The sequence below is a fragment of the Notothenia rossii genome, assembly GCF_949606895.1.
Source record: "Notothenia rossii genome assembly, chromosome: 4".
Taxonomy (NCBI): domain Eukaryota; kingdom Metazoa; phylum Chordata; class Actinopteri; order Perciformes; family Nototheniidae; genus Notothenia; species Notothenia rossii.
Genome location: NC_136902.1, coordinates 33,298,306 through 33,324,544, shown reverse-complemented (window position 1 = coordinate 33,324,544; position 26,239 = coordinate 33,298,306). Strand labels below are relative to the sequence as shown.

Genomic DNA, 26,239 nt, shown 5'->3' with positions numbered 1-26,239 from the left:
TTAAATGCTGCGAAAGAAGATATTAAACAAACAGTAGCCTGGACACTGTTGCTAAGGGACCTTCATTAACTTTGGTTTATAACTTCAGATAAATGCCAAAATAAATCTGACGGGCAATACATGTCTTTACAGGGTGTTGCACTTTTAAAAGATGCCAAAACACCTTCAAGTGTGTCTCAGTTGGAGACGACCCCTTCACAAACCATGAACTCATCTGATGTTTTGTTGATGACGGTGGAAAGTACCGTTCTTCACATGGCACACCAGAAGCTCCCTAAAGGTGTTTTTGTTTTCATGGTGATCAAACCATTAAGTGATTATTTGTGGCCCCTGCAGACAGGGGCAAACGTACATTTCTAGACTGCAATCACTACTGAGGTTGCTTAGTGAAAACTAAGACTGGTCATGAGGTTTATTTTCCTTTGAAGAATCTGAGAATATGCATGTTTCCATGAGCTGTTTGGCATTGGGATTTTGGTTTAGTATATGACAGTCTGACTGCCTATTTAATGTGAACATGTGTAAAACTATATGTGTGAAGGTGGCAGAGGCAAATGTCCCTTATTAAATGCAGGAAGTGACTCATGAAGGTTTATTGGAGCTAATAAAGCATGACAGCCTTAACTGTCCAATTTGTCATTTTAAATGTCCACTTGTTCCTTTTAAGTCTACATTTTACGATAAAAAAACAAGCTTGTTTCCTTGAAAGAAAGAAATTATAAAATATTTGTGGTGATGTAGCAGGTTGGAAATGCTAGATTTTAAGTTTAAACAGACACCCCCCCCCCCTATTTTTTTGTTAATAATATAATCTTCCTAAAATGTATACAATACACTGTAACGTCAGTAGATGGCGCGCTGGCGCTGCGGTGGATCCATTAGGGAGGAACTCAGCTCATGCGCATGTCAGAAATAAACGTGCTGTGATCTGAGCAAGACGCTAACTTTGGTCCTCTCTCTAAAATCCACAGGTACTGCAAAACTAACGTTTCTGTCTTTAGCTTGCATCGAGATATAATGTAAATGCACTGTCAATGGTTTAGTAATGTTTCACGGGATTTGTGATATGTGTGTAAGTGTAGCCAGTGTCCTTTTGTAGCTAATTGTTCTGGTTAGCATCGCCATGCTAAGTAGCTGTTTTCATAAAAAACAGTTTTACACAGTAGTTTTGGACGTGTAAGTAACTGACATTCAACACTGTGGCATAAGCAAATGTATTTTAAATGTTGTTAAGAGTATTAGCCAGCCAGCAGTGAGTAGATGGTGATGAGGAAAATAGCATAGTCTAGCTAGTTTCACAGTTCCGGCCATTCAGTAATATGGCATGGTCACGCCATATTTGTCACGTGCTGCTGTTAAGTGAGTGTGTGTTTTGAGTTATATTATTTTGGTACCTATTCCAACCCAGTCTCACGGCATTTCGTGTTCACCAACACGATTTTTAATCTATTGATTCGTTTTCACCAACACGATTTCCCCCTTTTTTTCGTGTTGCACAGCACGATTTTAAAAGCAATGTAATTCTATTGGTAGTCTTTCCCCTTTTTTTTCGTGTTGCACAGCACGATTTTAAAAGCAATGTATTTCTGTTGGTAGTCTCACGGCATTACGTGTTATTGGAAGACCGGAAGCTGTGTGGTTCATAAAAACATGTTCTTACTCAATATCAAGCCACGATTATTGCTTTTATTTAAAATCGTATAATTTCGGACTTTTGTTGCTGTCTGTGAGGGAAATAAATGGGGCTCATTTTTCCTTTTAATTTGTTATTATTTTCAAAATAACACACTGTTATTTAGTCAACAATAACACACACTTATCCTTGTTTTTATTTATTTGTTTAATCGCGGCTTTTTTGCCGTCCTTCAGGAACTGAATTTTAAAATAAAAATAACCGGAAACAGACGTAGGCCTATAAGGGACATTTCGAGCATCATTGAGTTTAGGATGGCCGAAGACACTTCACTACCCATAATCCCCAATTAAAATGAACCGATTAAACATCTCTCTGACACAGTTTAAACGCATTTCAAGTGGAAGAATTGTTAGTGTCTCCTCTTCGTGTCTCGGGAAGCTGGAAGCTGTATTATTTTCAAAAAATAAAAATATATATTTTTTGTACTTTACACAACATTGAGTCAAACTTATCCTTGTTTTAATCCTTGTTTTATTTATGTTAAATTGTTGTTGTCGGTTAATTTTCCATTTTATTTATTTGGTTTAAGATATCATTATTTTTTATTTATTATTATCATGTTAGATGTTTAAACTTTTCTGCATTTTATAAGGCAATATATACTTTTTTGTTTTTGTCCGTAGGCTACTTAGGTTATTAAAGAGTTACGGCCCATCTACACTACAGGCATGAAAAAATCTTGAAGCTGGGCGTGTCTGAAGCTTGGCGATTTTTTGCGAGCAACCAATCACATGAATCTCCCGCCCCCGACATACAAAGCAATAGCAATGTTAAAACGAAGTAAACTGGATATAAACTCTCCAAACAGGCGAAAAAACTATCAGTTTCACCCACTGTCTCTGCCACCTCCCTCCATGCCTGGTTCCTCCGGTTTGTATCCCGGTAAATAGTTCCGGTCGTAAAGAACCGGCTGATTTGCTACCGTAATATCTCGTTTGGAATATGAGGAAATGAACTGCGGTCTGGCTCTCCCAGCTTGCACGCGGTTGGATTGGCTGAGCTTGCACTGGCGGGATTTGCATAAACGGAATTTGATTGGCTGATGCCAAGCATCGAGCCTCAAAAGTTGAACATTGTTCAACTTTTGATGCCGATAGATGCTCGTGATGCTTGCAAAGCCATGCCATGCTCCCCACAATGCAGTTCGGCGAAGATTAAAAATCTTCTACGTCACCCCATTCAAGTGAATGGGCGAAGCGTTGAAAGCATTTTTTGATGCCTGTAGTGTAGACGTACCGTTATCGTGTCAAAATATAGGAAATGTATTAATATTTTATTGTATAATCGGTACCGGAAATTACATCATTCAGAGCACCACCTATTGGCCAAAGACGCTGCCACCGGCATTGCGATCCATCCTCTGACAAAGTAAGTTGGGTCACTAAAGTCTGATACATGTTTTGCTTAGATTTAATAATTGGGGCTTTTTTTTAAGCCTTTACTCGCATGGTTCATCATACATACTGAACTGTTCTAAGTCTGAGAAATGCTTTCGCCATAATCAGCAAAGCAACATTAATGTGAAATTATTCTTGCGGGCGGCTAGCTAGCTAGCTCACGTTCAACATAAGCTTAAACTAGTTTAGCTACATTTATATCAGCTCATAAGTGGTGTGTGAAAAATATTTGTCTTAATTACGGCTACATACGTCGGTGTTAAAGTGTGAGTTATACGTTATCTTAATCGCTTTTGTTTTACACATGACAGTACTAACACTGGCCGACATTTTAATATATGTTTGGGGGGAGGGGCATAGTCCACGTCCATGTGCTTGTTACGCGTATGAAACAGGAAACACGTAAATGAACTCAGTCTGTCTAAAGTAGTTAAACCGTCACAATGTGCATTTAAAAAAACTAGTTTCACTACATAATTCACTTTTTCTGTTCTCTCCTGCAGCTCCTGTACCCACACCACAAACCCATACACTGATCTACACCATCATAAAACCAACGGCACTTTTAAGAGCCAAACTCAACCTATCTCTCTGTCTATCTACCTACCTTTCTTATAGTTATTGTCTATCTTTTTCTATCATTCATTATCTATTTCTTCATCTATCCATCTCAATCTTACAATCTGTCTCTATCTCTGTTTGTCTCATACAGCAGCTGTTGCATATCTGTTGTGTCTGTCTGGCTGGCTGGCTGGCTGTGTTGCAATGGCAACAAAACACAACCCAGACCCCAATAATCCCACATCCAAAGAAGGGAAACGCATGGCTCTTGAGCTGAAGCATGAACACATCCTAGCTGAAGCTAAGGTTGGGGTTTTAACCCATATGACCTCATTCATTTCCCACTTGAATTCGGCACTATCTGTTATCCAAAAAATGCTGAACAGGCCAAGAGTAACTGGATTTTGGATCAATGTATACACAAGTTATTGAGCCGTTTCCGCTCTACATCCTGAACTCCTCCCTTCGATGCAATGCACTTCCGTTTTGGCGGACTGGGTTTGTTTTGCTAGCTAGCTCCGTTGTGCCGACAAATCACTGATATCGCAGAGACAAAGAGGATATAACAATTACAACATGAAGAAAAGTGGTTCGGGAACTACGTGTGTGGTAGTTGGTTGCAATCACTCGAGAAAGCACCTGAACGAGTGGTTAGATAGAGAGTGCTACGACCACAAACCAGCACCCAGCACCCAGCCATGTTGTTCATTAAATACAGATAAACACAACAAATACTGCATGCATTGTATTTTTTAATATTATATATGAATATTTTCATAGTGATGTAATTGTGTGGGCTGCTTTTATATTTTAATTTGTAATACCTGTTAGGATTAAACATGTGATCTTTCTTGTTGAAGCCATTTCTTTAGTTTCCTCTCAACAATTAATTAATTCAGTGTTATTTATGTACAGTATGAGCTTAATATGAATGATGAACTGTGTTAAAAGAAATTGTAGCACTCTAAGGAACATATGAAATGCAATAATGCAATAACAGTGCAATAATGAAATTAAATTACATCAAACTTTATTTTCACTCAAACAGTACAGGCACATATGATATATTGCACAGCATAAAGAGATCATGTAAATTGTGCATTATGTAAACAACAGACAACTGTTGGCTCCTGTGGGCATGACCTAAATAAGGCAGTTTATTTTGGTTTTATGCTGGGCCACGTCGTCATGTTATCCTCCCAGTTTTGCACTGAATTCGGGTGGGGGAGAGTAACGCCATCTCCAGTCAAAGAAGTAGAATCGTGTTCCCAAGCTAGCATCACTGTTAGCATCGAAATCGCTGTGTTTACACCAGTGCCCGTCTGACTGTTTACATCGGTTTACACCGACAGACGCTGTGCAAAAGAATTCCGGCGGAAATGAAGTGCATTTGTGTAGTGTCATGGCGCTACCCGTGTTTTGGCGCGTAAACTTGTCTATAGGGCCTTTGCAAAACGGTTCATCATTACAACATGGGGGGCAGAGGCTTACTAAATAAAGCTTGTTCAACTTGTTTTACTTCATTAGTTGTATATGGTTGGAAAAACTTGAAGCAAAAATGTTCTTCAAGTGAATTAATTTACTTTTATTTGTCCACTGTCATATGGTATCAGTTTATCAGCAACATCAACCTTACATGAGTTGTTACTTGGTCACAGAAAGCAGCTGAGGAGAGGAAACGGGCACGCTCTGTAGGAGACACTTTACAGTCCCCTAAAAGGGGCTGTGTAGGACGTGGCAAGCCGAGAGGGAGGCGTGGAGGGCGACGCCAAGGCTCAGCTACAGGTTGAAATCCCAATTATTTTACATTTTTATGAATTTACTAAGTAAATGGTTGGAAAATCGAAAAAAACACAGTAATTGCTTGTTGAGGGTCTACAATAATTCCAATATATAAACGCATAGTGACACTACAGTCGGAGACATTCCCACTGTGGTGTCATAAGAACTATGCTTTATTTAATTTTACAAGCTTTTAAACAATAGGTAGATAATACAAATCATCAGTTATCTGTTGTTAACCCTCTGTGTGATGTTTTACAGTCACATCCCCCCCGACTGAGGGCTTCCAGTCTTCCAGTGTGGAGGTTCTGCGTACTGAACCTTCAGCACAACACAAATTTGGTAAATCACAAAAATGGCTTTAAGTTTAAAACTAAAATCAATTTTTAAATAAATTGTGTTAGTGAGAGAAAATAACCTTATACACAACTGACAGTTCAGGACTCGAACGAGGAATGTAATTCAGTAAAGATATTGGCCAGTTCCATACTGAGCAAAGAAATGATCCTTGATTTTTAGTGTTCATCTTAAATATAGTCATTTACAGTTAAAGTTTCCCATTCTGTTCACAGAAAAGAATATGGAGAGACTCTCTGACATTCTTTCCTCATGTCCTCCTCCTGAGCCTCAAAAAAGCTCTGCCTCATCCTGGTCTTTTCGGCAGCAGAAAGCCTCAGAGCGCTGGAAAGAAGCGAGACCACACCACCTACAATGCCTTCTAGAAAAAGAGGCTGTTGGCCATCCCCTGTGTGGCCTCTGCCACGAGCCGGCTGTTATTAGGTGAGATAACATTTACCTTTATTTAAATTACTTTACCTAATTGTAATTTTTCAGTATTAATACTCAGTGCCCTTCTATTTCAGCTAACATGCATGACTTTTGGGATGTTAGAAAACTGGATACCTAGAGAAAACCCACATGAAAATGAAAGTAATTCTAGGATATTAGAATAATTTTGTATTTCCTCACAAGGTGTAGAGAGTGTCTCCCCGAGGAGTGGTTCTGTGGAGACTGTGATGTACTTCATCACAAGAACCAGCCACTCCACAACAGGGACAGTTTAATGAATGTTTTTTTAAACCAATTATTCCAACAACGTGTGTTGTTAGAGTGGAAGGTGGATATGACACCCATGACCAAGGTATGCTCTCTCAAACTTGCATTTTGATGTTCACATGTCTCTTCGGCCAGCATATAATGGTAATTAGTGCTTTTCTCTTTTTTTTGACAGCTTGCATATTGCCAACTGTGAAGGCACCCAACTGCTCCGGTAAAGGCACAAACTTCACTGTGGTACCAGGCAAACCAGTGATTTTAATTACCATCAATGGTAAACAAATATATATATATTTGGATTTCTATTGAATTGTTGTTATATGTTTACTGTTGGGCTGAGGCATTGTGCTTCCACTTGGAATAAAACCTTCATGTAATATCTGTTCATCTTTGACTATTTGTAGATGGAACTGTTGTAAAATGTGTCTTAATTATGTTTATTTACTTGTTCCAAGGGTGTTATGACTTGCATCTGCCACTATATGTCTGTCAAACTTGCCAGCAGCAGTGGACCCCCGACTTGAAAGTCTTCCTTAAGAGTGGATACTGGCCAGCTTCGGTCAGTATTTCCACACTTTACACCTTGGACCTCCTGAGCTCCTTTGAAGAGCTCAAGGTCATCTCTCCGGGATACTCCAGACAGGCCTTTGCAAAGCTGCTGGAGCATCGCACAAAGTGTGGAGGAAGAGTAAGTGTAAATATTCTTTACCATATTATACATTATAACATTTCCGTAAATAGACAAAATCACAGCAATATATGTAATTATCTTCCAATCTGGACCTGTCAACGGAGATGCACTGCAGCGCAGCTTTCTGGAGTTCTCCTATGCCTCGTATGAGGAAGACCAGCTCTGCTGTGGTGCTCCTTTCATCTGCCCTGCCTGCACGTCGGAGATGTTGGCTGTTTCTGCCGATGGAAACAGGAAGCTGTATCGCTTTCGACGAAGTGGAAGGTGCTGTTTTTACAATGTTTTTTTTATTTTTTATTACTGTTTATATTTCATGGATATATTTGCTAATCTTTTTTTCCTCAGTTCTGATGGCAGCGCCTTTTTTAATGGGCTCTTTGTAGCAGAAGACAGCGCGGTGGCTGCATTTGTCGACAAAATACAGAGATCACTGAAAAATGCAAGTTTTTATTCGTCATTTTACCTTATAGGTATATCACAAAGATAGCCATGTATATCCGACCCTGACTTTCTTCAAATTCAGCTACTTCTCCTTACCATCTACTCCAAAATCAGATAATTAGAACAAATGGTGTAGATCGTGATTCCATTGCTTTTAACTGATTTGTCATGATGTAATGTGTGTCTTAGACCCAGGGAAGAGGCACATGTGGGGACCCCCAGTGGACAGCAGCGAGGGAGACGTCAATGAGGGCTTCGAAGCTGGATGAAGAAGGGATGGAGGTGGCTGTATGTCGCCATGGGTTTCTTTTGAAGGCCTTAAATATGTACAGGGGGGAGATATTCGCCTACCCCGTGTATCTTCAAAAGGAACCCATGCCAGCCAAAGCCAAGTTCTTCGCCATGGATGTGGCTTGCAAGTACTGGCCGTACATGGAGAAAGCTGCAAGTGTCCTTCCTGCTCTCCAGGAGCTGACCACCATGAAGCCATTCCTCAGTGTAATGCATGCTCGAGCCCATGCTACCAAATGCGAGGTATGTGAAATATTTTTGTATCACGTACATTTATATTTTTTATATTTATAATACTGAAGTAGTAAATATCTAAGCTATACTGTTTAGTATAGTAGTATTTAGCCTCTTTGCACAACAATTCCAGCAACCTTTTACCATCAGATTATATGGAGTGGGAAGAACCAGGAGGGAGCAGGGATGACCGCTGGGGAAGAGGTGGTGCAGGTCAACAGCTACCTGTCCCGTTGTGCCCTGACAACAAAATACATGTCCAAAGCAGGTGAGTGGAAGGTTTTGCCCTATTATTGCATACTTTTATAGATGACACATCATAACTTCATTATTGCTTTCAAAAGCACGACTGGACATGCTCACAGTGCATGCAATGGGATGGAACAGGAAAAAAAGGTGACTCCCTTCATCAGGCACTTTCCACAAGATATGTGAAGGTGAGCCTCCTATTAAAGGTGTTGTTGTGTCCTTTGTCATTTGCACATGGCTTGTTGTTAATCATTGCAAGTTTTAATCTTGATAAATGTCCATCGTCTACTGTTTATCAGACTAGTAAGAGGCTCCTGGAAGAGACTGCAAGTCTTGAGGAACTCAAGACGGAGCTACATTGTGTCTCAGATGACATGGTTTCGACGTGGATTTCCGACGTGAAGGAATGGGCATCTGGTAAGCACGACGAGATAACACCAGCTACATATCATTGTCCATGACTGTTTGAATTTACAGATTTGATCCTAAAGAGCAGCCAATTTTAAGGCAATAAGGCTGATTTTTCATGCCATGTAATGGGACCCTCACTGGATTTCAGTAGACAGGGACATAATCTTCAAGCAATAGCAAGCCAACTATGTGTCCATGTTTATCTCTGATATGTTCCAGTTTCCATAGTTGTACCATCAATTTGTGTTAAAAGGTGTTAAATATGTTGCACAACTTTGTTTCTCAAAACCGTTACGTGTTGTGTAACAGTACATTTTACTGCCAATATTATTTCTACAGGAACATCAGAAACATCGGGTACTTCTGAAGACATCCTTCAAACAGCACTTCAGCAAAGCATTGAGGGGCTTTACCTAAGTGTGAGGCAGCGGAAGCAATCCCTTTACCGACAGAATGGTATAACAATATAATGTTTTAGGTTGCAGATTCAACCTACTGAATTATATATATTTTTTGCACTTGCAAATATAGTTTGTCACATATCCCTATCCCACTACTTCATGTCTTTTTCAGACAGCAGCAAGCTCCGCCATCGACTTCGAAGGAAGCTTGCAGACGACAAAAAGCGCCTTAATCAGGAGATACTGAAGTACAACCAGCTGGTACACGACTCTGCCAGAGGCATAGATGTTGCTGCGGTGGAGCATTCCCTCTCTGGAGGGAGCATCATGTCCGCGCTGTGGCCGTGGGAAGTTCATGGCATGGGTCAGTTTTCAGATATTTCATAATAATTAATTGGAAGTTCTGTTATATGAAGGTATACCTTGCTGAGTTATGCACATATCATGTAGAGTGTTAGAACGTTCATTTAGTTTAAGGGTATATCTTAAGTTTTCTTATTGTGTATACATTTGATTATTTTGAAAGTACATGTTTGGAGTTTTAAACATATTGTTATGCTATAATGAAAATGTGATTCATGTATATACATAACTGTGATTGGATTTTAGCAAACTTTACAGCCAAGAAAAAGATACTTGATCAAGTCATGCTTACACGGAGACTGCAAGAGGAGAAAGGCATCCTATTGTGGGAGATGGCGCAGCATTGCACATGGTTGCAGAACATGGCAGTTGCTCTAAAAAATTAGGTGGCTGAGGAAAGTAAGTTGAAAGCAAAACTTAACCTCCCTTGTAAAGTATGAGTTTTAAAGGAAAAAAAGTCAGCCCAAATCATTCTTGGTCACAGAAAGGATGGAGTATAATGGCCTTTGCCCATTCGTCCCGGCCATTTTACATAATGAAGTCCCTTGACAGTGACAATCATCTTTATATGTACATGGGAGAGAATATACTCCATTGAAGTGCTCTGGCCTCGTGAAGCAATCTTACTTTATAGTATGTCCATATAACAATATTTTGTGTATTTTCAGATGTAGACAAGGGGAATGGAGGACTTGGGTGCACCCTAAGAAGGAAGCATGCTGAGGTGTTGGAGAGGTTGCAGGTGGTACTGCAGCAGTACAAGACTGCTTTAGGTCCTGATGCTTGTTTCCTTCAACATGAAGAGGAAAGTCAAAGTGGCCTAAGCAGTCCAGACACCAGTGAAGATGAAGAAGGAAACATAATTTAGGTAATTTACTTATGAATTAATGTACAGTATCTTTGTTGATTTAGCCTCAACCTAGACATGTTGCTGTTACTTTTGTATTCATTAATGCTAAACATACATTGTGTATTCAAAAACCTCAAATTTGGTTTCTGATCTGCCCCTCTTTTTTTGTTTCTCTTTATTTCCCCAGATTGCTGCTGCTCTCAAGCACGAATATCCGCCAAGACTTGATGTGCTATCAGAAATGTAAATACTTTACTGACTTTATATTTAGAGATTGTATTCATACTCCTCAATGAAAGATCACCCTTGAAAATGTTGACCATATGACTTTTCCCTATGCCGCAGCATCAGGCCAAACATTTCACTTGTACACAACTTAAATTGTATTGAAGAAAATGCTCAGCGTCCCTGGAATGCATCCTGAGCAATGAACCATTCACTTTTGATCCTTTTTGAAACACTAGAATGTAAATTCCTAAATCTCCAAGTATATCTTGCTGGTTACCATACAACTTGGTGAGCACATCATTGTCCAAGAGCAGGAGGTCTTTCCCTTTTTTCCCAGAACGGGATGCCTATGCATTATTATTTTCGATCTCTTATAGGATTTACCTGTCATTAACTTTATATGACTGCACTTGTTACACCGCAGGCCAATAACAGCTTTCCTCTAATTCTTCATTTTTGTTTCTTTTGCGTTACTTGCTTTAATTGCTTTGTCAGTTATATTTCCTTTTTGGTCTCCAGCTATTAACCTGATTGATTGAAGTACTTCAACATGTACAATGCACAGTCTTTTAGGATGTATAATTAGGGACATTGAGATAAACAACAAATAGTTTATTTGGTGAATCACCTCATTGTTGTTCTCAAAACCAAATAATACATTGTTATAAATTGTTATATTTGGTTTACACATAGAATGTACATGTTTAATATACATAGTTAAATAATAAACAAATGTGTTGTATGATTTCTTAATACTGTATGTTATAACCGTTTGCATAACTTGATTTTATGTTCTGTTGTCCATGCTTTTCATGTTAGACTAACCCCAACGCTCTAGAGTCAAGACGTACACCCTTATGGTGGCCTTTTACTTGTATTGTGGTGAAACACATAAGTAAACCATTGCCAGAGAGGACCATTTTATTGTTTTAAAAACAATGTTATTGATGTGGTTGGTTGATGAATAAATATAAATTAAGCATACATCTGTGGTACTTTTTGTTGTTTACATCACACTGCATTATAATGCGTTTGGAAATAAATTCATTTAGAAGTAACAATATGGGTTAGCACTTAAATATTTTTGTAAAGAGATTATCCTCATCCGGAACACTGGTTGTTGGTTTAAGATAAGATAGAACTTTATTGATCCCAATTTGGGAAATCTTTGCGTTGCAGCAGCATTACAACACATGGCATTATACAATACAAATAAAAAGAAAAGAAATAAAGAAGAAAATATACATGTTGAATTTACAAATGAGCAATAACAAGATATGCAAGGTATTATATTTACATAACTATGTGACAGATGGAATATTAAATATTAAACTGAATATGTCAAATGTACAGTGAAGAGAGAAACTATTGAGCAGAGAGTTCTCTTCCAGCCAGAGGTGATTTGTTGTACAGCAACACGTTCTCACTCTCAACCTGTCACATGTTGACGGACGGTCAGGGCCCCTCCCCGTCACCGACTTGCATAGAGCTCCCTGAACGTTGGTAATAGACACGTTGGGATCGAGGCGAAATGCTCTCCGCAGATCCATTCTCACAGCGTTTATCAACCTTTTTCTTACTCAATATCAAGCCACACTTATTGTTTTAACTTTATTTTAATTGAATAATGTAGGACTTTTGTTGCCGTCAGTTATGGGGACAGTAGGGGCTCAGAATACTGAAATCTATTGTTTCATCGTTTTTTCCTTCTAATTTTGTATTCTTTTCGAAACCACAGACTGTTATTTACTCAACAACACATAAGTATCCTTGTGTGTATTTATTTGTTTGATTAATAAACACAAGTTGGAGTCCGTCAGGACCGAGGGTCGGAGCAGCTCATTTGCCTTAGAGAATTTTACACCCGGAAGTAAGTATTCTCTCCGCTTCGCTTGACAAACCCATCCATGGACAAAGGATATGGCTAGAAAGGATCCGTCTTGTGTAAAACTCTCGCGAGAGTTTGGCTGAATGTCACATGGCTGAATGTTTACGTTTGGCAGGCAGCCTTTCAGTTACGATCGTTAACATCAGTGGGCCACAGCAACTGATGATGAGAAGCTAAACTATCTATTAATTATGTCAATTACAGGGAGTGTGATTGTTGAAATAGGGTGTTAGCGATCTTGCTGGTGTTCAAAGAAGAATGACAACACTGTAGATCACCAACACTATGGTTTATTTTTTATTCACAGGCAAGTCAACGTTGTCGCAGTAAAAGTCCCAAGATAGCTCCTGGTGCAATAAAATGTTCCCTTGCAGTGTTTTACTATTATGTCTGATGTTTCTCTATTAATATTGCTGCTGCATTAATGTGTATGTTGCATCATGTTACTGCTGTAGATGTGTTTCCGAGCCGCTCCGATTACAACGAGAGTTACAACGAGAACGTGACGTCATATTTACACTAGACGGATCCTTTCTAGCCTTAACCATGGACAAACCCCGTGATAGTCCTCAAGCTCTGATTGGATGTTTGAGTGTGCGCCGAGGGTTACGCCGAGCGTCGAACAGCACTTTGAAAAGGGATGGAACCACGGCAGACTGTCCAAAACTGGATTTGAACGGGTCCACCCCCTCCCCCACCCCGTTCCCAGAACTACAAATGTAGTAACTGTGTAGTAACTACACACTATTGTGTGTTTCGAAACATGTTCTATGGCACGTCTCTGCTGGGAATTGTTAAAAGACGTTTTCATATTTCCCATAATAAGAAGTTGCAAGTATTAAACTGTGTACATCCCTGGAGGTTTAGGGGATAGGAAACACTCACATTTAAAACATATAATTAATACATGGGGGGAAATTGCTTGTGCCCATAATGGGCAGCATTAATATATATATTAATGCTGCCCATTATGGGCAGCATTAATAAATAATAAAATAAAAAATAATATATATATTATTATATAAATAATATATACATATATATATAATATAATATAAATAATAAAGCTCTTCTGACCTTAGCTGTCATGTGGGTATATATACCCACATGCCAGCTAAGGTCAGAAGAGCTTTATTTAACAGCTCGTCTTATGTCTGTGACCCCTCCTGTTGTAAATTGATAAGCCTGAAACATGCACTTGTCAAGGTTCAGAGGCAAATTTTACAAATATGGCAGTAGCCATCGATCATCTTAAGATTAGATATACTTTATTGATCCCAAGTTGGAAACATTTGCATTACATCAGCATGTGTAACAGTTGTAAATATGCAGTGGTGTTTATTTGTAAATCATTTAGTATAATCACACAAATTCTGTGTTTTATATTTAATAATTCTGTGTTCCTTATTTATTGAATGTTCAATACCTGACAAGGTCGGAGATGAACAACTTGGGTCGCAGGTTCCTCAACAGTGCATTACAAGACATCTATCAATATGTGTGTATACCTCCATCATTAAACTGTCATATTCTGCACATTTCTTATACTATCTACATACATCTTATAAGAGTATAATACATATGTATAATATCAGTTAAAATCTTTTTTTTCTCAAAGCTTTTTTCTTATTCAAAATAAGACTTTAACCTAAAGTATTCTTTAATGTTTAAATAAAGCCTTATTAGTTTGTCTGTCTGTGTCTCCTATTAATATCTAATAATAAAAAGAATACATTTCAATAACGTGCTTTAACCACTAGGTGTCCCTTTCTATCAGCTGTGCACCGTTATGGTGTAAATATACCAATATACCGATTGGATCAAATATAAAAGTCAGCCGAATTAGTATTGATACTGCAAGGAGTTGAACGTCCGTCAAAATGTGACCGGTTGGGAGTGAGAACGTGTTGTGTACAGAGTTATTGCAGTGGGCAGGAATGTTTTCCTGTATCGGTTCCTGTGACAGCGGAGCTGCAGCAGTCTGTTGGAGAAGGAGCTCCTGTCTGTCCAGTTGGGGGGGGGGGGTTATCTGTCTGTCCAGCTGCAGGTGGAGAGGATGGGTGGGGTTACCCATGATGGAAACATAATAATGTTTTTTTGGCTTACACGCCTTTCATCGTAGTGGACAATGTTGTCATATGCAATATGTTTGGATAGTTTCACCATTGAAATGCGTTTGATAACACTAGGTGCTCTAGTGCCAAAGTTGTGGCCCTAAAAAATATCAACTATTCATTTGTATGGCATCCAGAGCTTCCACATTTTAGGGAATATGTTTTTTGATTTAAAATATCATCAATGTCATAAGCAATGGTTGCATTAAAACCCTCCTATTGTATTCGTTTCCCCCCCTTACTTTGGTGTTCGCGGTCAAATTTGACCGGTCCTGTTTTAACTGCTATTACATTAACACAAAAACCATGAATCATCACCAAATTTCATTCATTTCATCAACATTGTATGTTGAGTTGCCACCTCAGCTCAAAAAATACAAAAACACAGAAGAATAGAAAGTTAACCCATTGAAATGATATGAGAGCAGTGCTACAAACTACAATTCCCATTAGATACGCGCCCAACAATCGTTACGAAGTACACAGAGATGACATATTTGTAGTTCTTCCGGCGTGTGTGCGTGGACTCGTTCGACTTGTCTTGCGTTGACGGCCGTATAGGCTCCATTCCCTTTCAGAAATCCGTCAATCGGGCGCGATCCGAAACCAAACCCTGTGTTAAAAAAAATATAAAATACAAATTTGCACTTTTGCCTCCTTAGCAACGGCAGTATCGTTTGGGTGGCGATCTGAGTTCGGGTACCGTATCTGTGACGTGACAAAGGGTCGCCGTGACAACGTGGTGATGAGATGTGGATAACTTTCCAGATAAAGACCATCCTGATACTCGAGTTGTGGTTTTCAATAAGTGAAAAAGAAAATTCAAAGTAATCACTACCATTTTAATATCTCAAGCATTTGTCCCCAAAAGCTTTCAAATGTAGTAGCAAAACCAGTGATCCAGATCAGGATCATTTTAATTAGGCCTATAATTAAATGATATAATAATACATTTTATTTTTAGAGCGCTTTTCTGAAACCCAAAGACGCTTTATATGCAAGCTTACCTCCAAAGCGTTATACTTCGGAAGTTAAACAAATTAGATAAGGCAGTGGATGGCAAAGTACCAGATTTCACACATGAATATGCTTAAAATAGGTTATGGTGTTCCTATCACTGACAATGAAATCATGTAGTATTTCAACTGTAATTTCCTAAAAAGTCAAATGCATTTTGGTGGAAGTTTTCATCTTATTTCTAATAGAAACATTAAATATGACTCAAATGGAGCATATAAACAAGAGAACAAACGTGCAAAAACAAAACTGGTGTTCAAATAACAGATTTTATTTTGATGCATTATCCCGGAGAATTCTTCAGCTGCCAGGAATGAGCCCACTCCTTGCCACTGAAAACAGAATGGAATAATGTTAGTTACAGTTACTGGTTTCGTCTTTCTGAAAAGCATAAACCATGTGTGAAGCAGACATCTTATAACTCAATTTATATAAGTAAATGTTTCATTTACCATTTAGAAAAAGTGAACATAGAAATGAAAACAAATGTTCTAACTAACAATAAAAACAAACAAAAACACATACATTAACAACAATGAAGTTAAACAATCGTTTGTTCCTACACTACTTCAGCTGCTTCAGAATAACAGCAGTGAAATATATAAGAGGACTGGTGGTAGATTTGGATGTTTTGCAAAAAATCCATTAAAAAAATGTCATCTGTGGAAGCCGTAGTACTGTAAAAAGCACGACCAATCATCTGAGCCGGCCCGGCTAAAGTAACTGGATGGCCTACCTGCCTGTCAGCCTTCCATCTTTGCACAAACTTATCTCGTGCCCTCATTGGTCATGTGCGCGTTCGTGTGTGTTGGAGGAGGGGCTCTATAAGGAAGTGGCAGATTTTCTCCGGTTGTGTATTTTCAAATTCTAGCGATCTCGAGCCGGTTTGTCAAACTTACATACCCTACCTTTTCCTAGTGTGTACATAAGCAAGAATGGAACACAACATGGAAGTGAAGGAAGTGCTCTGTTTATTTAAATGTGTAGTTAAATTAAAATAGTGTCCCTTGGCTGTGAAAGTTAAGATAAGAGTAGTTTTAAAATTGAAAGAAAAGAGAATATTAAATAATACCTTTGCAATAATATCTATATTTGAAGTTGATATCAAAGTGTATATTGGTTAATAAGATACCAACATCATTAAGAAATAAATGTATATAAAAACAACATTCAACTTGATCCTGGCCCAATATATTGGCAAACAGTCAGGGTCCGTCTGTGTCAGTTCTTTGGTGTCAGCTTGGTGTGTCCGGGCCTTAACATACAGTAAAAAGTGTACATACCAAGACAATGGCTTCTTCCTTGATGGAAGCAATGTTGTGGTTCTTCCTCCGCCCTGACACCCAACCCCCTCGCTTCTCATCAAACCTCTTGAGCTTCTTCTCAAGCCGCGGCTTTTTTGGCTGCTCCTCAAGGCGATGTCCACACATCTTCTGTGCACAAAATAAAATGTTCTGACAGAAGGGACATGTCTTTTTTGTAGACCCACCTGGCATGATTAACACGGGATTACAAACAAACAGACTGACAAACACAGGAAAGTAGAGAAGTACACAGCATAGATAGAAGGGTGAATAAAGAAATAGATGATAGATATAAGAGAGCTAGATAGGGAGATAGGGAGATAGGAAGATAGGTTGAGTTTGGCTCTTAAAAGTGCCGTTGGTTTTATGATGGAGTAGATCAGTGTATGGGTTTGTGGTGTGGGTACAGGAGCTGCAGGAGAGAACAGAAAAAGTGAATTATGTAGTGAAACTAGTTTTTTTAAATGCACATTTTGACGGTTTAACTACTTTAGACAGACTGAGTTCATTTATGTGTTTCCTGTTTCATACGCGTAACAAGCACATGGACGTGGACTATGCCCCTCTCCCCAAACATATATTAAAATGTCAGCCAGCGTTAGTACTGTCATGTGTAAAACAAAAGCGATTAAGATAACGTATAACTCACACTTTAACACCGACGTATGTAGCCGTAATTAAGACAAATATTTTTCACACACCACTTATGAGCTGATATAAATGTAGCTAAACTAGTTTAAGCTTATGTTGAACGTGAGCTAGCTAGCTAGCCGCCCGCAAGAATAATTTCACATTAATGTTGCTTTGCTGATTATGGCGAAAGCATTTCTCAGACTTAGAACAGTTCAGTATGTATGATGAACCATGCGAGTAAAGGCTTAAAAAAAAGCCCCAATTATTAAATCTAAGCAAAACATGTATCAGACTTTAGTGACCCAACTTACTTTGTCAGAGGATGGATCGCAATGCCGGTGGCAGCGTCTTTGGCCAATAGGTGGTGCTCTGAATCATGTAATTTCCTGTACCGATTATACAATAAAATATTAATACATTTCCTATATTTTGACACGATAACTCTTTAATAACCTAAGTAGCCTACGGACAAAAACAAAAAAGTATATATTGCCTTATAAAATGCAGAAAAGTTTAAACATCTAACATGATTAAAACAAGGATAAGTTTGACTCAATGTTGTGTAAAGTACCCGTTATGGTTAAAAAATATATTTTTTTATTTTTATTTTTTGAAAATAATACAGCTTCCAGCTTCCCGAGACACGAAGAGGAGACACGAACAATTCTTCCACTTGAAATGCGTTTAAACTGTGTGAGAGAGATGTTTAATCGGTTCATTTTAATTGGTTAATAATTGTTGTTTAATACTGGCAACTTCTAATTGTTGGGAGGGGGGCGGCGTTCGATCCAGTTTCGATTCCGTAACCTTGGCGCACTGCCACTCCAACATCCAATCCTGATTTGAAATGTAATCACGGGTACTGTAGTCCTAAACGATAGCTGGGGATTATGGGTAGTGTAGTGTCTTTGGCCATCCTAAACTCGATGATGCTCGAAATGTCCCTTATAGGCCTACGTCTGTTTCCGGTTATTTTTATTTTGAAATTCAGTTCCTGAAGGACGGCAAAAAAGCCCGAGATTATAGAATTAAACAAATAAATAAAAACAAGGATAATTGTGTGTTATTGGTGACTAAATAAAAGTGTGTTATTTTGAAAAGAATAACAAATTAGAAGGAAAAATGAGCCCCATTTATTTTCCTCACAGACAGCAACAAAAGTCCGAAATGATACGATTTTAAATAAAAGCAATAATCGTGGCTTGATATTGAGTAAGAACATGTTTTTATGAACCACACAGCTTCCGGTCTTCCTATAACACGTAATGCCGTGAGACTACCAACAGAAATACATTGCTTTTAAAATCGTGCTGTGCAACACGAAAAAAAAGGGGAAAGATTACCAATAGAAATACATTGCTTTTAAAATCGTGCTGTGCAACACGAAAAAAAGGGGAAAATCGTGTTGGTGAACACGAATCAATAGATTAAAAATCGTGTTGGTGAACACGAAATGCCGTGAGACTGGGTTGTCTATTCATATGCTAAGTCAAGCCAATTATTTTTTATGTGGAATATATGTTAAATCATTTTCATTCATATCCATGTATTTCTTAGTTAGGCAGAGTGTTTTATATTATTTATACTTTTTATACGTTTTGTCTGTAAGACGGTTTGATATTAATTTATCATGCATTTTAACTGAGAGCCTTGACATAAAGTGACTGAAATGTATGCCATTGATGTCAGAAATAAACGTGCTGTGATCTGAGCAAGACGCTAACTTTGGTCATCTCTCTAAAAATCCACAGGCACAGTTTATATGTTGGTTACCAGTGTTGGGCAAGTTACTTCCAAAATGTAATATATTACATATTACTTATTACTCTCTTTTGAAAGTAATAAGTTACATTACAATATTACTGTCTCTGAAATGTAATGAGTTACACTACTTTAGTTACTTTTTAGTTACTTTCACCAAAATAACCGCAAAAGAATAGCTAGGTATTTTAAATGCTAAAATGTAGTTTAGTGCAGCTCATTATGCATCCAGTGAAGGGCAATGAGGTATAGCATAACAACTGTGTAGGCCCTTAAGGCTACTAACAACTTGTATTACAGGGCTTAGTTGAATACTCGATTCTGATTGTAAATTCTTAACATGTGACACGTTGTTAATACAGCAGTACAGACCTCTGTCAAGGACTATAATGAAGGTTAACATATTGTAAATCAAGGAAAATATTATTTAAACCATGCTCATGGTTTGAAATGGCAAACATTGAAAGGCAAAAGTATTATTAAAACCATGTAGCCTACTACATCATCACCTTGGTCCCATCATATACGCTGGGAAGAGAATATTTACTGTGCTTGAAAACTGGTATCACATCATCATGTGAGGTTGACTTTGTGACCTGGAGAACATTTCAGCCTCAACATCAGCTCGTTGATAATAAGCTTGGGATATGAGATATTTTTGTAGCCATTCGTGGTGAAGGCATCTGTGCTATTGTATGCATTATTTTTGACCCAACATTTCTAAAGGCATGTCAGAATATGGTACTATTTTCACATGAATATTCTAGCCATTGTCTATTTTTATACCACAAGCTGCAAAATGACCGCCTTACCCCACTGTACAGGCGGGTAGTTGTTTAGATATACCTGGCACCTGCGGGCCGCAGAGGGGCGGCGTAGTTTCGGGCGACGAAGACTGCTGCTCCGGGGCTGGCGAGTCAGGCGGGAGTAAGCTAGTGTCCACAACGGAGGGTAACTGAGGTTACCTACTGTAACCCCAGCTTCTATGAGTAAATGGCGCAGCCCTCTAAGTCTATCGCTATTGGGTAATCCCCCTGCGCCCCCGCGCAGCACTGAAACACTTGTAGTCCACGCCCACCCGCAAGGTGGGCCCCACCCTCGGGCCTCCTTCCGGTATAAATAGGAAGGTGGCCCGGCAATCTGCTCCCATACAACATAACTTTTCTTCAGCTATTCGTAGAGCCAGTGGGGCCCCGCACTTAGAGGGCTGCGCCATTTACTCATAGAAGCTGGGGTTACAGTAGGTAACCTCAGTTCTATTTCGTATATAGCTTCGCCCTCTAAGGCTATCGCTATTGGGTTAAGGGCGAAGCATGATGTAGTCTGCGCCCCACTGGGTCCGCCCGGCACTAGAAGCACAGACATACCTGCTCAATAACACCCCCCTGCCTGATGTGCCATGCGTAATGGCTCATCACCGTACCTGGAACATAGCAAAACATGCCTATCTTCCCGACGGGGTGAAGGCTGGGAACAATACATACCGGCCGCTGTGAGAAAGTAGAGACGAAAGTCCCACCTCGTCCTGTGATCGTAGTGGGGGAACAGCAGCTCTCTGCGTGCAGACAGGCAGGAGAGCGCACAGCTGGATCCCTGACGTCACTCACTCTGACCAGGCACTCCGTACAAAGTGTGTTAGAGGAAAAAGGAACATCCCTCCTATAAGAGGGGAAATGGGCCGCTCTCCGCGTGCCAAAAGGCAGGAGAGAGGCGCACAGCTGGCTCCCTGACGTCACTCACCCCGACATGACACCCAGGAATGGGAGACATCCCTCAAATAAAAATGAATAAATGAACAGGGGGAAGACCAAGATGCAGCCGTGCAAATATCTTCCACTGACATTCCTCCGTGCAAAGCCGTGGAGGAGGAAATTCCTCTGGTGGAGTGCGCCTTGGTGTTCTCCGGGGGCTCCACCCCAGAGGAGACATATGCCTGTGACACAGCCTCACACAGCCAGTGTGACAGCCGTTGTGCAGACAGAGGTTGCCCGATCGAGCTCTCTCTATAGTGCACGAACAGGCGCTGAGAACGGCGCCAGGCCGCCGTGCGCGCCACATAGCAGGACAGCGCGTGCACCGGACAGAGGAGATTTAGAAAAATAGCGGGGGTAAAAACCGCGCAAGACACTGTTCCTGGGATGACAGGAGTGTTTCTTGTATCCCATGGAACTGCTGGGGGGAGAGGCTTCTCTGTGAAGTGCCGTAATGGTCTTCATGGTGACGAGCCACGCCATCGCCGCCGCTGCCCGTGAGGCAAAAGGGCTGCGAGGGAGTTTCCACACGCTGCCTTTCACTCCGTCTCTCCTCATGAGGCGCGTACACGCCCAGGGGATGAGAGGTGTGTGCATGCTGTCCACACGAGGCGTTATAACGGTGCTCGTGGTTATTATGACCGTGTGTAGGAGGCATATCTGGGACAGAGGAATGCCGCGAGTTCTGCAGTTTATAAACCAATAGGTTAAAACAGCAGGCTTCTGCAGCGAATGAACCACCTCTGGAGTGTCCCCCTGTTGGAAGAGACTCAGGGGGATCATCACGTGACCAGCTGACGCCAACGCCGAGCAGCTGCGTCACGGAGAGGGCTGTGTGGGTTGTGACACGCCGGAGGAGAGCTGTCAGTTCTTCCCCTCGCTGCAGCGAGAGTCGCGCTCTCATGCTGGCTGAGTTTAACTCCACTCCCAGATAACCGATTGTCTGAGAGGGAAGAGGACAGCTCTTCTTCCAATTTATTATGAAACCCAGGCTTTGACAGATGCGATACGAGATGTACCGTCTGTAAAGCGACCTCCTCCCTGGGGCGAGCCAGCAAATAGCAGGTCGTCCAGAGGAAAACCACACTCTCATCCCTCCTCTGTGTAGTGGCTCCAGCCTTCTCTACACAAATGCGAGGAGCCAGGAAATATCCGAACGGCAGACGATTGTCTGGTCTGATATTCCCTGAATGGAAAACGCAGGAATTTCCTGTGTTTCGGGATGATGGGTACGTGAAAGTATGCATCCTTCGGGTGGAAGTGAACCAGTCGTCCTGGTGAAAACATGTGGAATACTGACAGATCCAGGATGTCTCATTCCCCCAGTCTTTTTCGGGATTAGAAAAATAACGGGAGTGAAAACCCCTGATTTTCCTCCCTTTGAGGAACCCTGGAAATATCCTCTTTCAACAGGAGTTCCAGCAGCTCGGATTGGAGCGCAAGACATAGCTTCTGGGAGGACAGGAGTGTTTCCTGTATCCCATTGAACTGTGGGGGTGGGGGAGAGGCGAACTGCAGGACGTATCCTCTGCTGATCAGCCTGCTCATCCATCTGTCCATCAGACACACGCGCTGCCACTCTGAGAAACACTCTAAGAGCGGGCGCACATGCTCGAGATGTTCTGTGGTCGTCATGGCAACGAGCCACGCCAGGGAGTCTCCACACGCTGCGTTTCACTCCGGCTCTCATCATGAGGCGTGTACACGCTGGGCGTCCTTCCGCTTGCGGCCTCCTGTGGCCGGCGTGGACGCCGCGGCTGCTGCGGGCGTTGGTGCCGCTGTGGCAGCTCAGCCGACTGGAGCCAGCTGTACATGCTGGCGAATGCCGTCCACCTGTTCCGCGGCCGTCTTCATGAACTGGGGTCCTACTGGACGCTCCAATCAGTCCGGGCTGATTGGAGCGTCCAGTAGCACTTTTCTGGCCGTCTCCGTAACAGACGCCGCCGCGCTGTGGTGACGGAGAGGGGGAAAGCATGTTCGGCCGCCAAGCTGGAACCCTGCTCCGACTCTGTCTCCCCCGTCCGGGGGAGAGGAGGGAGGGGAGAACCGAACGGTGAACCGTGGAGAGAGGCGGGGCAGGAGTTGCTTCGGACTCCTGCCCGGCACTCTGCCCCAGGGACACGAGGCCCCGTCCGCGGGCTCGTAAGCCTGGACGGGCCAATCGTCCTCCTCGGCCACAGCAGCAAGAGTGTCCGCTCTCCGCTTCCTGTCGCCCGAGGGGAGACGAGCGCAGTGCATGCTACCTGCTGGTTTAGAGCCGCGTACGCGTGCTCTGACCCCCGGCAGGATTCGCATACTGCTTTTATCTCTGCATGTCATAACTCATTATGAACCCAGAGCCACATGAGGGACAACCACGGACGCAGTTGTTGCTCATGATGATTCTCAATTGCTGTGCTTCAGTAACTGTGCTGGTTTGCTGAAAAAAAGAGGGAGCAGATTGCCGGGCCACCTTCCTATTTATACCGGAAGGAGGCCCGAGGGTGGGGCCCACCTTGAGGGTGGGCGTGGACTACAAGTGTTTCAGTGCTGCGCAGGGGCGCAGGGGGATTACCCAATAGCGATAGCCTTAGAGGGCGAAGCCATATACGAAATAGAACGTGATGTCCGCATCTGACCTCTTGCTACTGTCTGCAGTAGATGCAGTGTTGCTGGCGTTTAGTGATGGTTGCTTTAACCATTTTCGTATAAATGATTATCCACAGATCAGATGTGTGTCACTGCTGTGGAAGCATCCTTCGGGCAGCAGAGCGGAAATGGTGGAAATCCAAACACCATGACGACCTCCTAACCTATCAGGCTCTCCTCTCCTCTTTCTCTGCTTCCATCTCTCAGGCAAAAAGCACTTTCTTTCAAGATAAGATCCAATCTTCCTATTCCAATCCCAAAAAACTATTTTCTATCTTCTCCACCCTCTTGGACCCCCCCAAAGCACCTCCCCCCTCCTCCCTTCTGTCAAGCGACTTTGTTAACCATTTTGAAAAAAAGGTTGATGATATTCGCTCTTCTTTTTCTGACTCACCTTTACTCACCGCTGGGTCACCAGACCCTCCCTTCACCCACACACTGACCTCCTTCACCTCTGGGTCACCAGACCCTCCCTTCACCCACACACTGACCTCCTTCTCCCCTCTCTCTCCAAGTGAGGTTCTTACCCTCGTTACCTCTGCCCGTCCTACCACCTGTTCTCTGGACCCTATCCCCTCAAACCTCCTTCAGACTATCGCTCCTGATATTCTACCATTTCTCACCCATTTCATCAACACTTCTCTAACTTCTGGTCACTTTCCAAACAGTCTCAAGGAGGCAAGAGTAAACCCTCTCCTAAAGAAACCCACTCTCAACCCGTCTGATGTTATTAACTACAGACCCGTCTCTCTCCTCCCGTTCCTGTCTAAAACACTTGAACGCGCTGTCTTTAAACAACTCTCCTCTTATCTCCATCAGAACAACCTTCTGGATCCGCACCAGTCTGGTTTCAAGGCAGGTCACTCAACAGAAACTGCTCTCCTTGCTGTCTCTGACAAACTGCACACTGCTAAAGCAGCCTCCCTCTCCTCTGTCATCATCCTTCTGGACCTGTCTGCTGCATTCGACACGGTGAACCATCGGATCCTCCTTCGCACTGTCCAAGAACTTGGAGTTTCAGGCACTGCACTTTCCCTCCTCACCTCATACCTCAACGACCGCACCTACAGGGTTACTTGGAGAGGGTCCGAGTCCGACCCTTGTCAATTAACTACAGGGGTCCCTCAGGGCTCGGTTCTTGGTCCCCTCCTCTTCTCCCTGTACACAAACTCGCTCGGGTCTGTCATTAGCCCGCATGGTTTTTCATACCACTGCTACGCTGACGACACCCAACTAATTCTGTCCTTTCCCCGCTCAGAGACCCAGGTCGTCGCACGCATCTCTGCTTGCCTAGCAGACATCTCTTGGTGGATGTCTGCTCATCACCTCAAGCTCAACCTTGACAAGACTGAACTGCTCTTCCTTCTGGGAAAAGATTGTCCCACTCTTGACCTAACAATCAACATCGGCACCTCTGTTGTTTCCCCGACTCAGACTGCAAGGAATCTGGGTGTGGTCCTAGATAACAAACTGTCCTTCACTGCAAACATCGCTGCTACAACCCGCTGCTGCAGATACACGCTTTACAACATCAGGAGGATACGTCCCCAGCTGACCCAGACATCAGCGCAGATTCTGGTCCAGGCTCTCGTCATCTCACGCCTAGACTACTGCAACTCCCTCCTGGCTGGTCTACCTGCATGTGCCATCCGACCTCTGCAGCTCATCCAGAATGCAGCGGCTCGTCTGGTCTTCAACCTTCCCAAATTCTCCCACACCACACCGCTCCTCCGCTCCCTTCACTGGCTTCCAGTAACTGCTAGAATCCACTTCAAGACACTGGTACTTGCGTACCATGCTGCGAATGGATCTGGCCCTTCCTACATCCAGGACATGGTTAAACCGTACACCCCAGCACGTGCACTCCGCTCTGCATCAGCCAAACAGCTCGCTGCACCCGCACTGCGAGGGGGACCCAAGTTCCCGTCAGCAAAAACACGTGGGTTTGCTATCCTGGCTCCAAAATGGTGGAATGAGCTCCCCATTGAAATCAGGACAGCAGATAGCTTACACATCTTCCGACGCAAACTGAAAACTCATCTCTTTAGACTCCACTTCGAGCGATAGAATTACTAACAAAGCACTTATATACTAATAAAGGGCTGGCTTTCTAAATGCCAGTTGAGTAGCACTTGAAATGTTTGGCTCTATGAAACCTGATGTACTTATATGATTCTGTTTTCTTAAAGGTTGTATCTTCCTGGTCGAATGCACTTATTGTAAGTCGCTTTGGATAAAAGCGTCAGCTAAATGCAATGTAATGTAATGTAATGTAATGGAAGCACTTTGGAACTGATGCACGCGCAGCGGAGCAGGTCACGCGCACCTGACACAATTTGTTGTTAGTATTTTTCGCTACCTTCTCTTTTTTGAATGGTTGCATAACGTTCAACTTCCCCGAAGATCTCGACGCGAACCCTGAAGGGTAAACACCAGGTTTACTAATCTACCCGCACAGTTTGTCCGGTGTCGGAATGTCTCGCTATGTTAGT

General features: G+C 41.9%; 1 protein-coding gene across 11 annotated transcripts; it reads left to right on the top strand.

The window, feature by feature from the left end:
• Nucleotides 1-1,587: 1,587 nt before the first annotated feature.
• LOC307036919 (uncharacterized protein) lies at nucleotides 1,588-11,635 on the top strand. 11 transcript variants are annotated; one of them, XR_013807512.1, is made up of 17 exons: nucleotides 1,590-3,064; nucleotides 3,597-3,960; nucleotides 5,313-5,439; nucleotides 5,698-5,778; nucleotides 6,009-6,216; nucleotides 6,409-6,577; nucleotides 6,668-6,766; nucleotides 6,948-7,447; nucleotides 7,529-8,158; nucleotides 8,300-8,417; nucleotides 8,494-8,586; nucleotides 8,698-8,815; nucleotides 9,149-9,265; nucleotides 9,383-9,574; nucleotides 9,820-9,972; nucleotides 10,242-10,441; nucleotides 10,611-11,635. XR_013807512.1 is itself a non-coding variant. In XM_079677572.1 (8 exons), exons 3-7 carry the CDS (start codon nucleotides 8,518-8,520, stop codon nucleotides 10,439-10,441), a joined length of 696 nt encoding a protein of 231 aa, XP_079533698.1. In that variant the 5' UTR covers nucleotides 7,654-8,158; nucleotides 8,300-8,417; nucleotides 8,515-8,517; the 3' UTR covers nucleotides 10,611-11,635. The 11 variants fall into 11 exon arrangements, 3 of the variants coding, with proteins under 3 accessions (XP_079533698.1, XP_079533697.1, XP_079533696.1); XR_013807513.1 differs by having other exon boundaries at nucleotides 1,590-3,960; nucleotides 6,948-7,180; nucleotides 7,288-7,447; XR_013807515.1 differs by having other exon boundaries at nucleotides 1,590-3,960; nucleotides 8,515-8,586.
• Nucleotides 11,636-26,239: the final 14,604 nt, after the last annotated feature.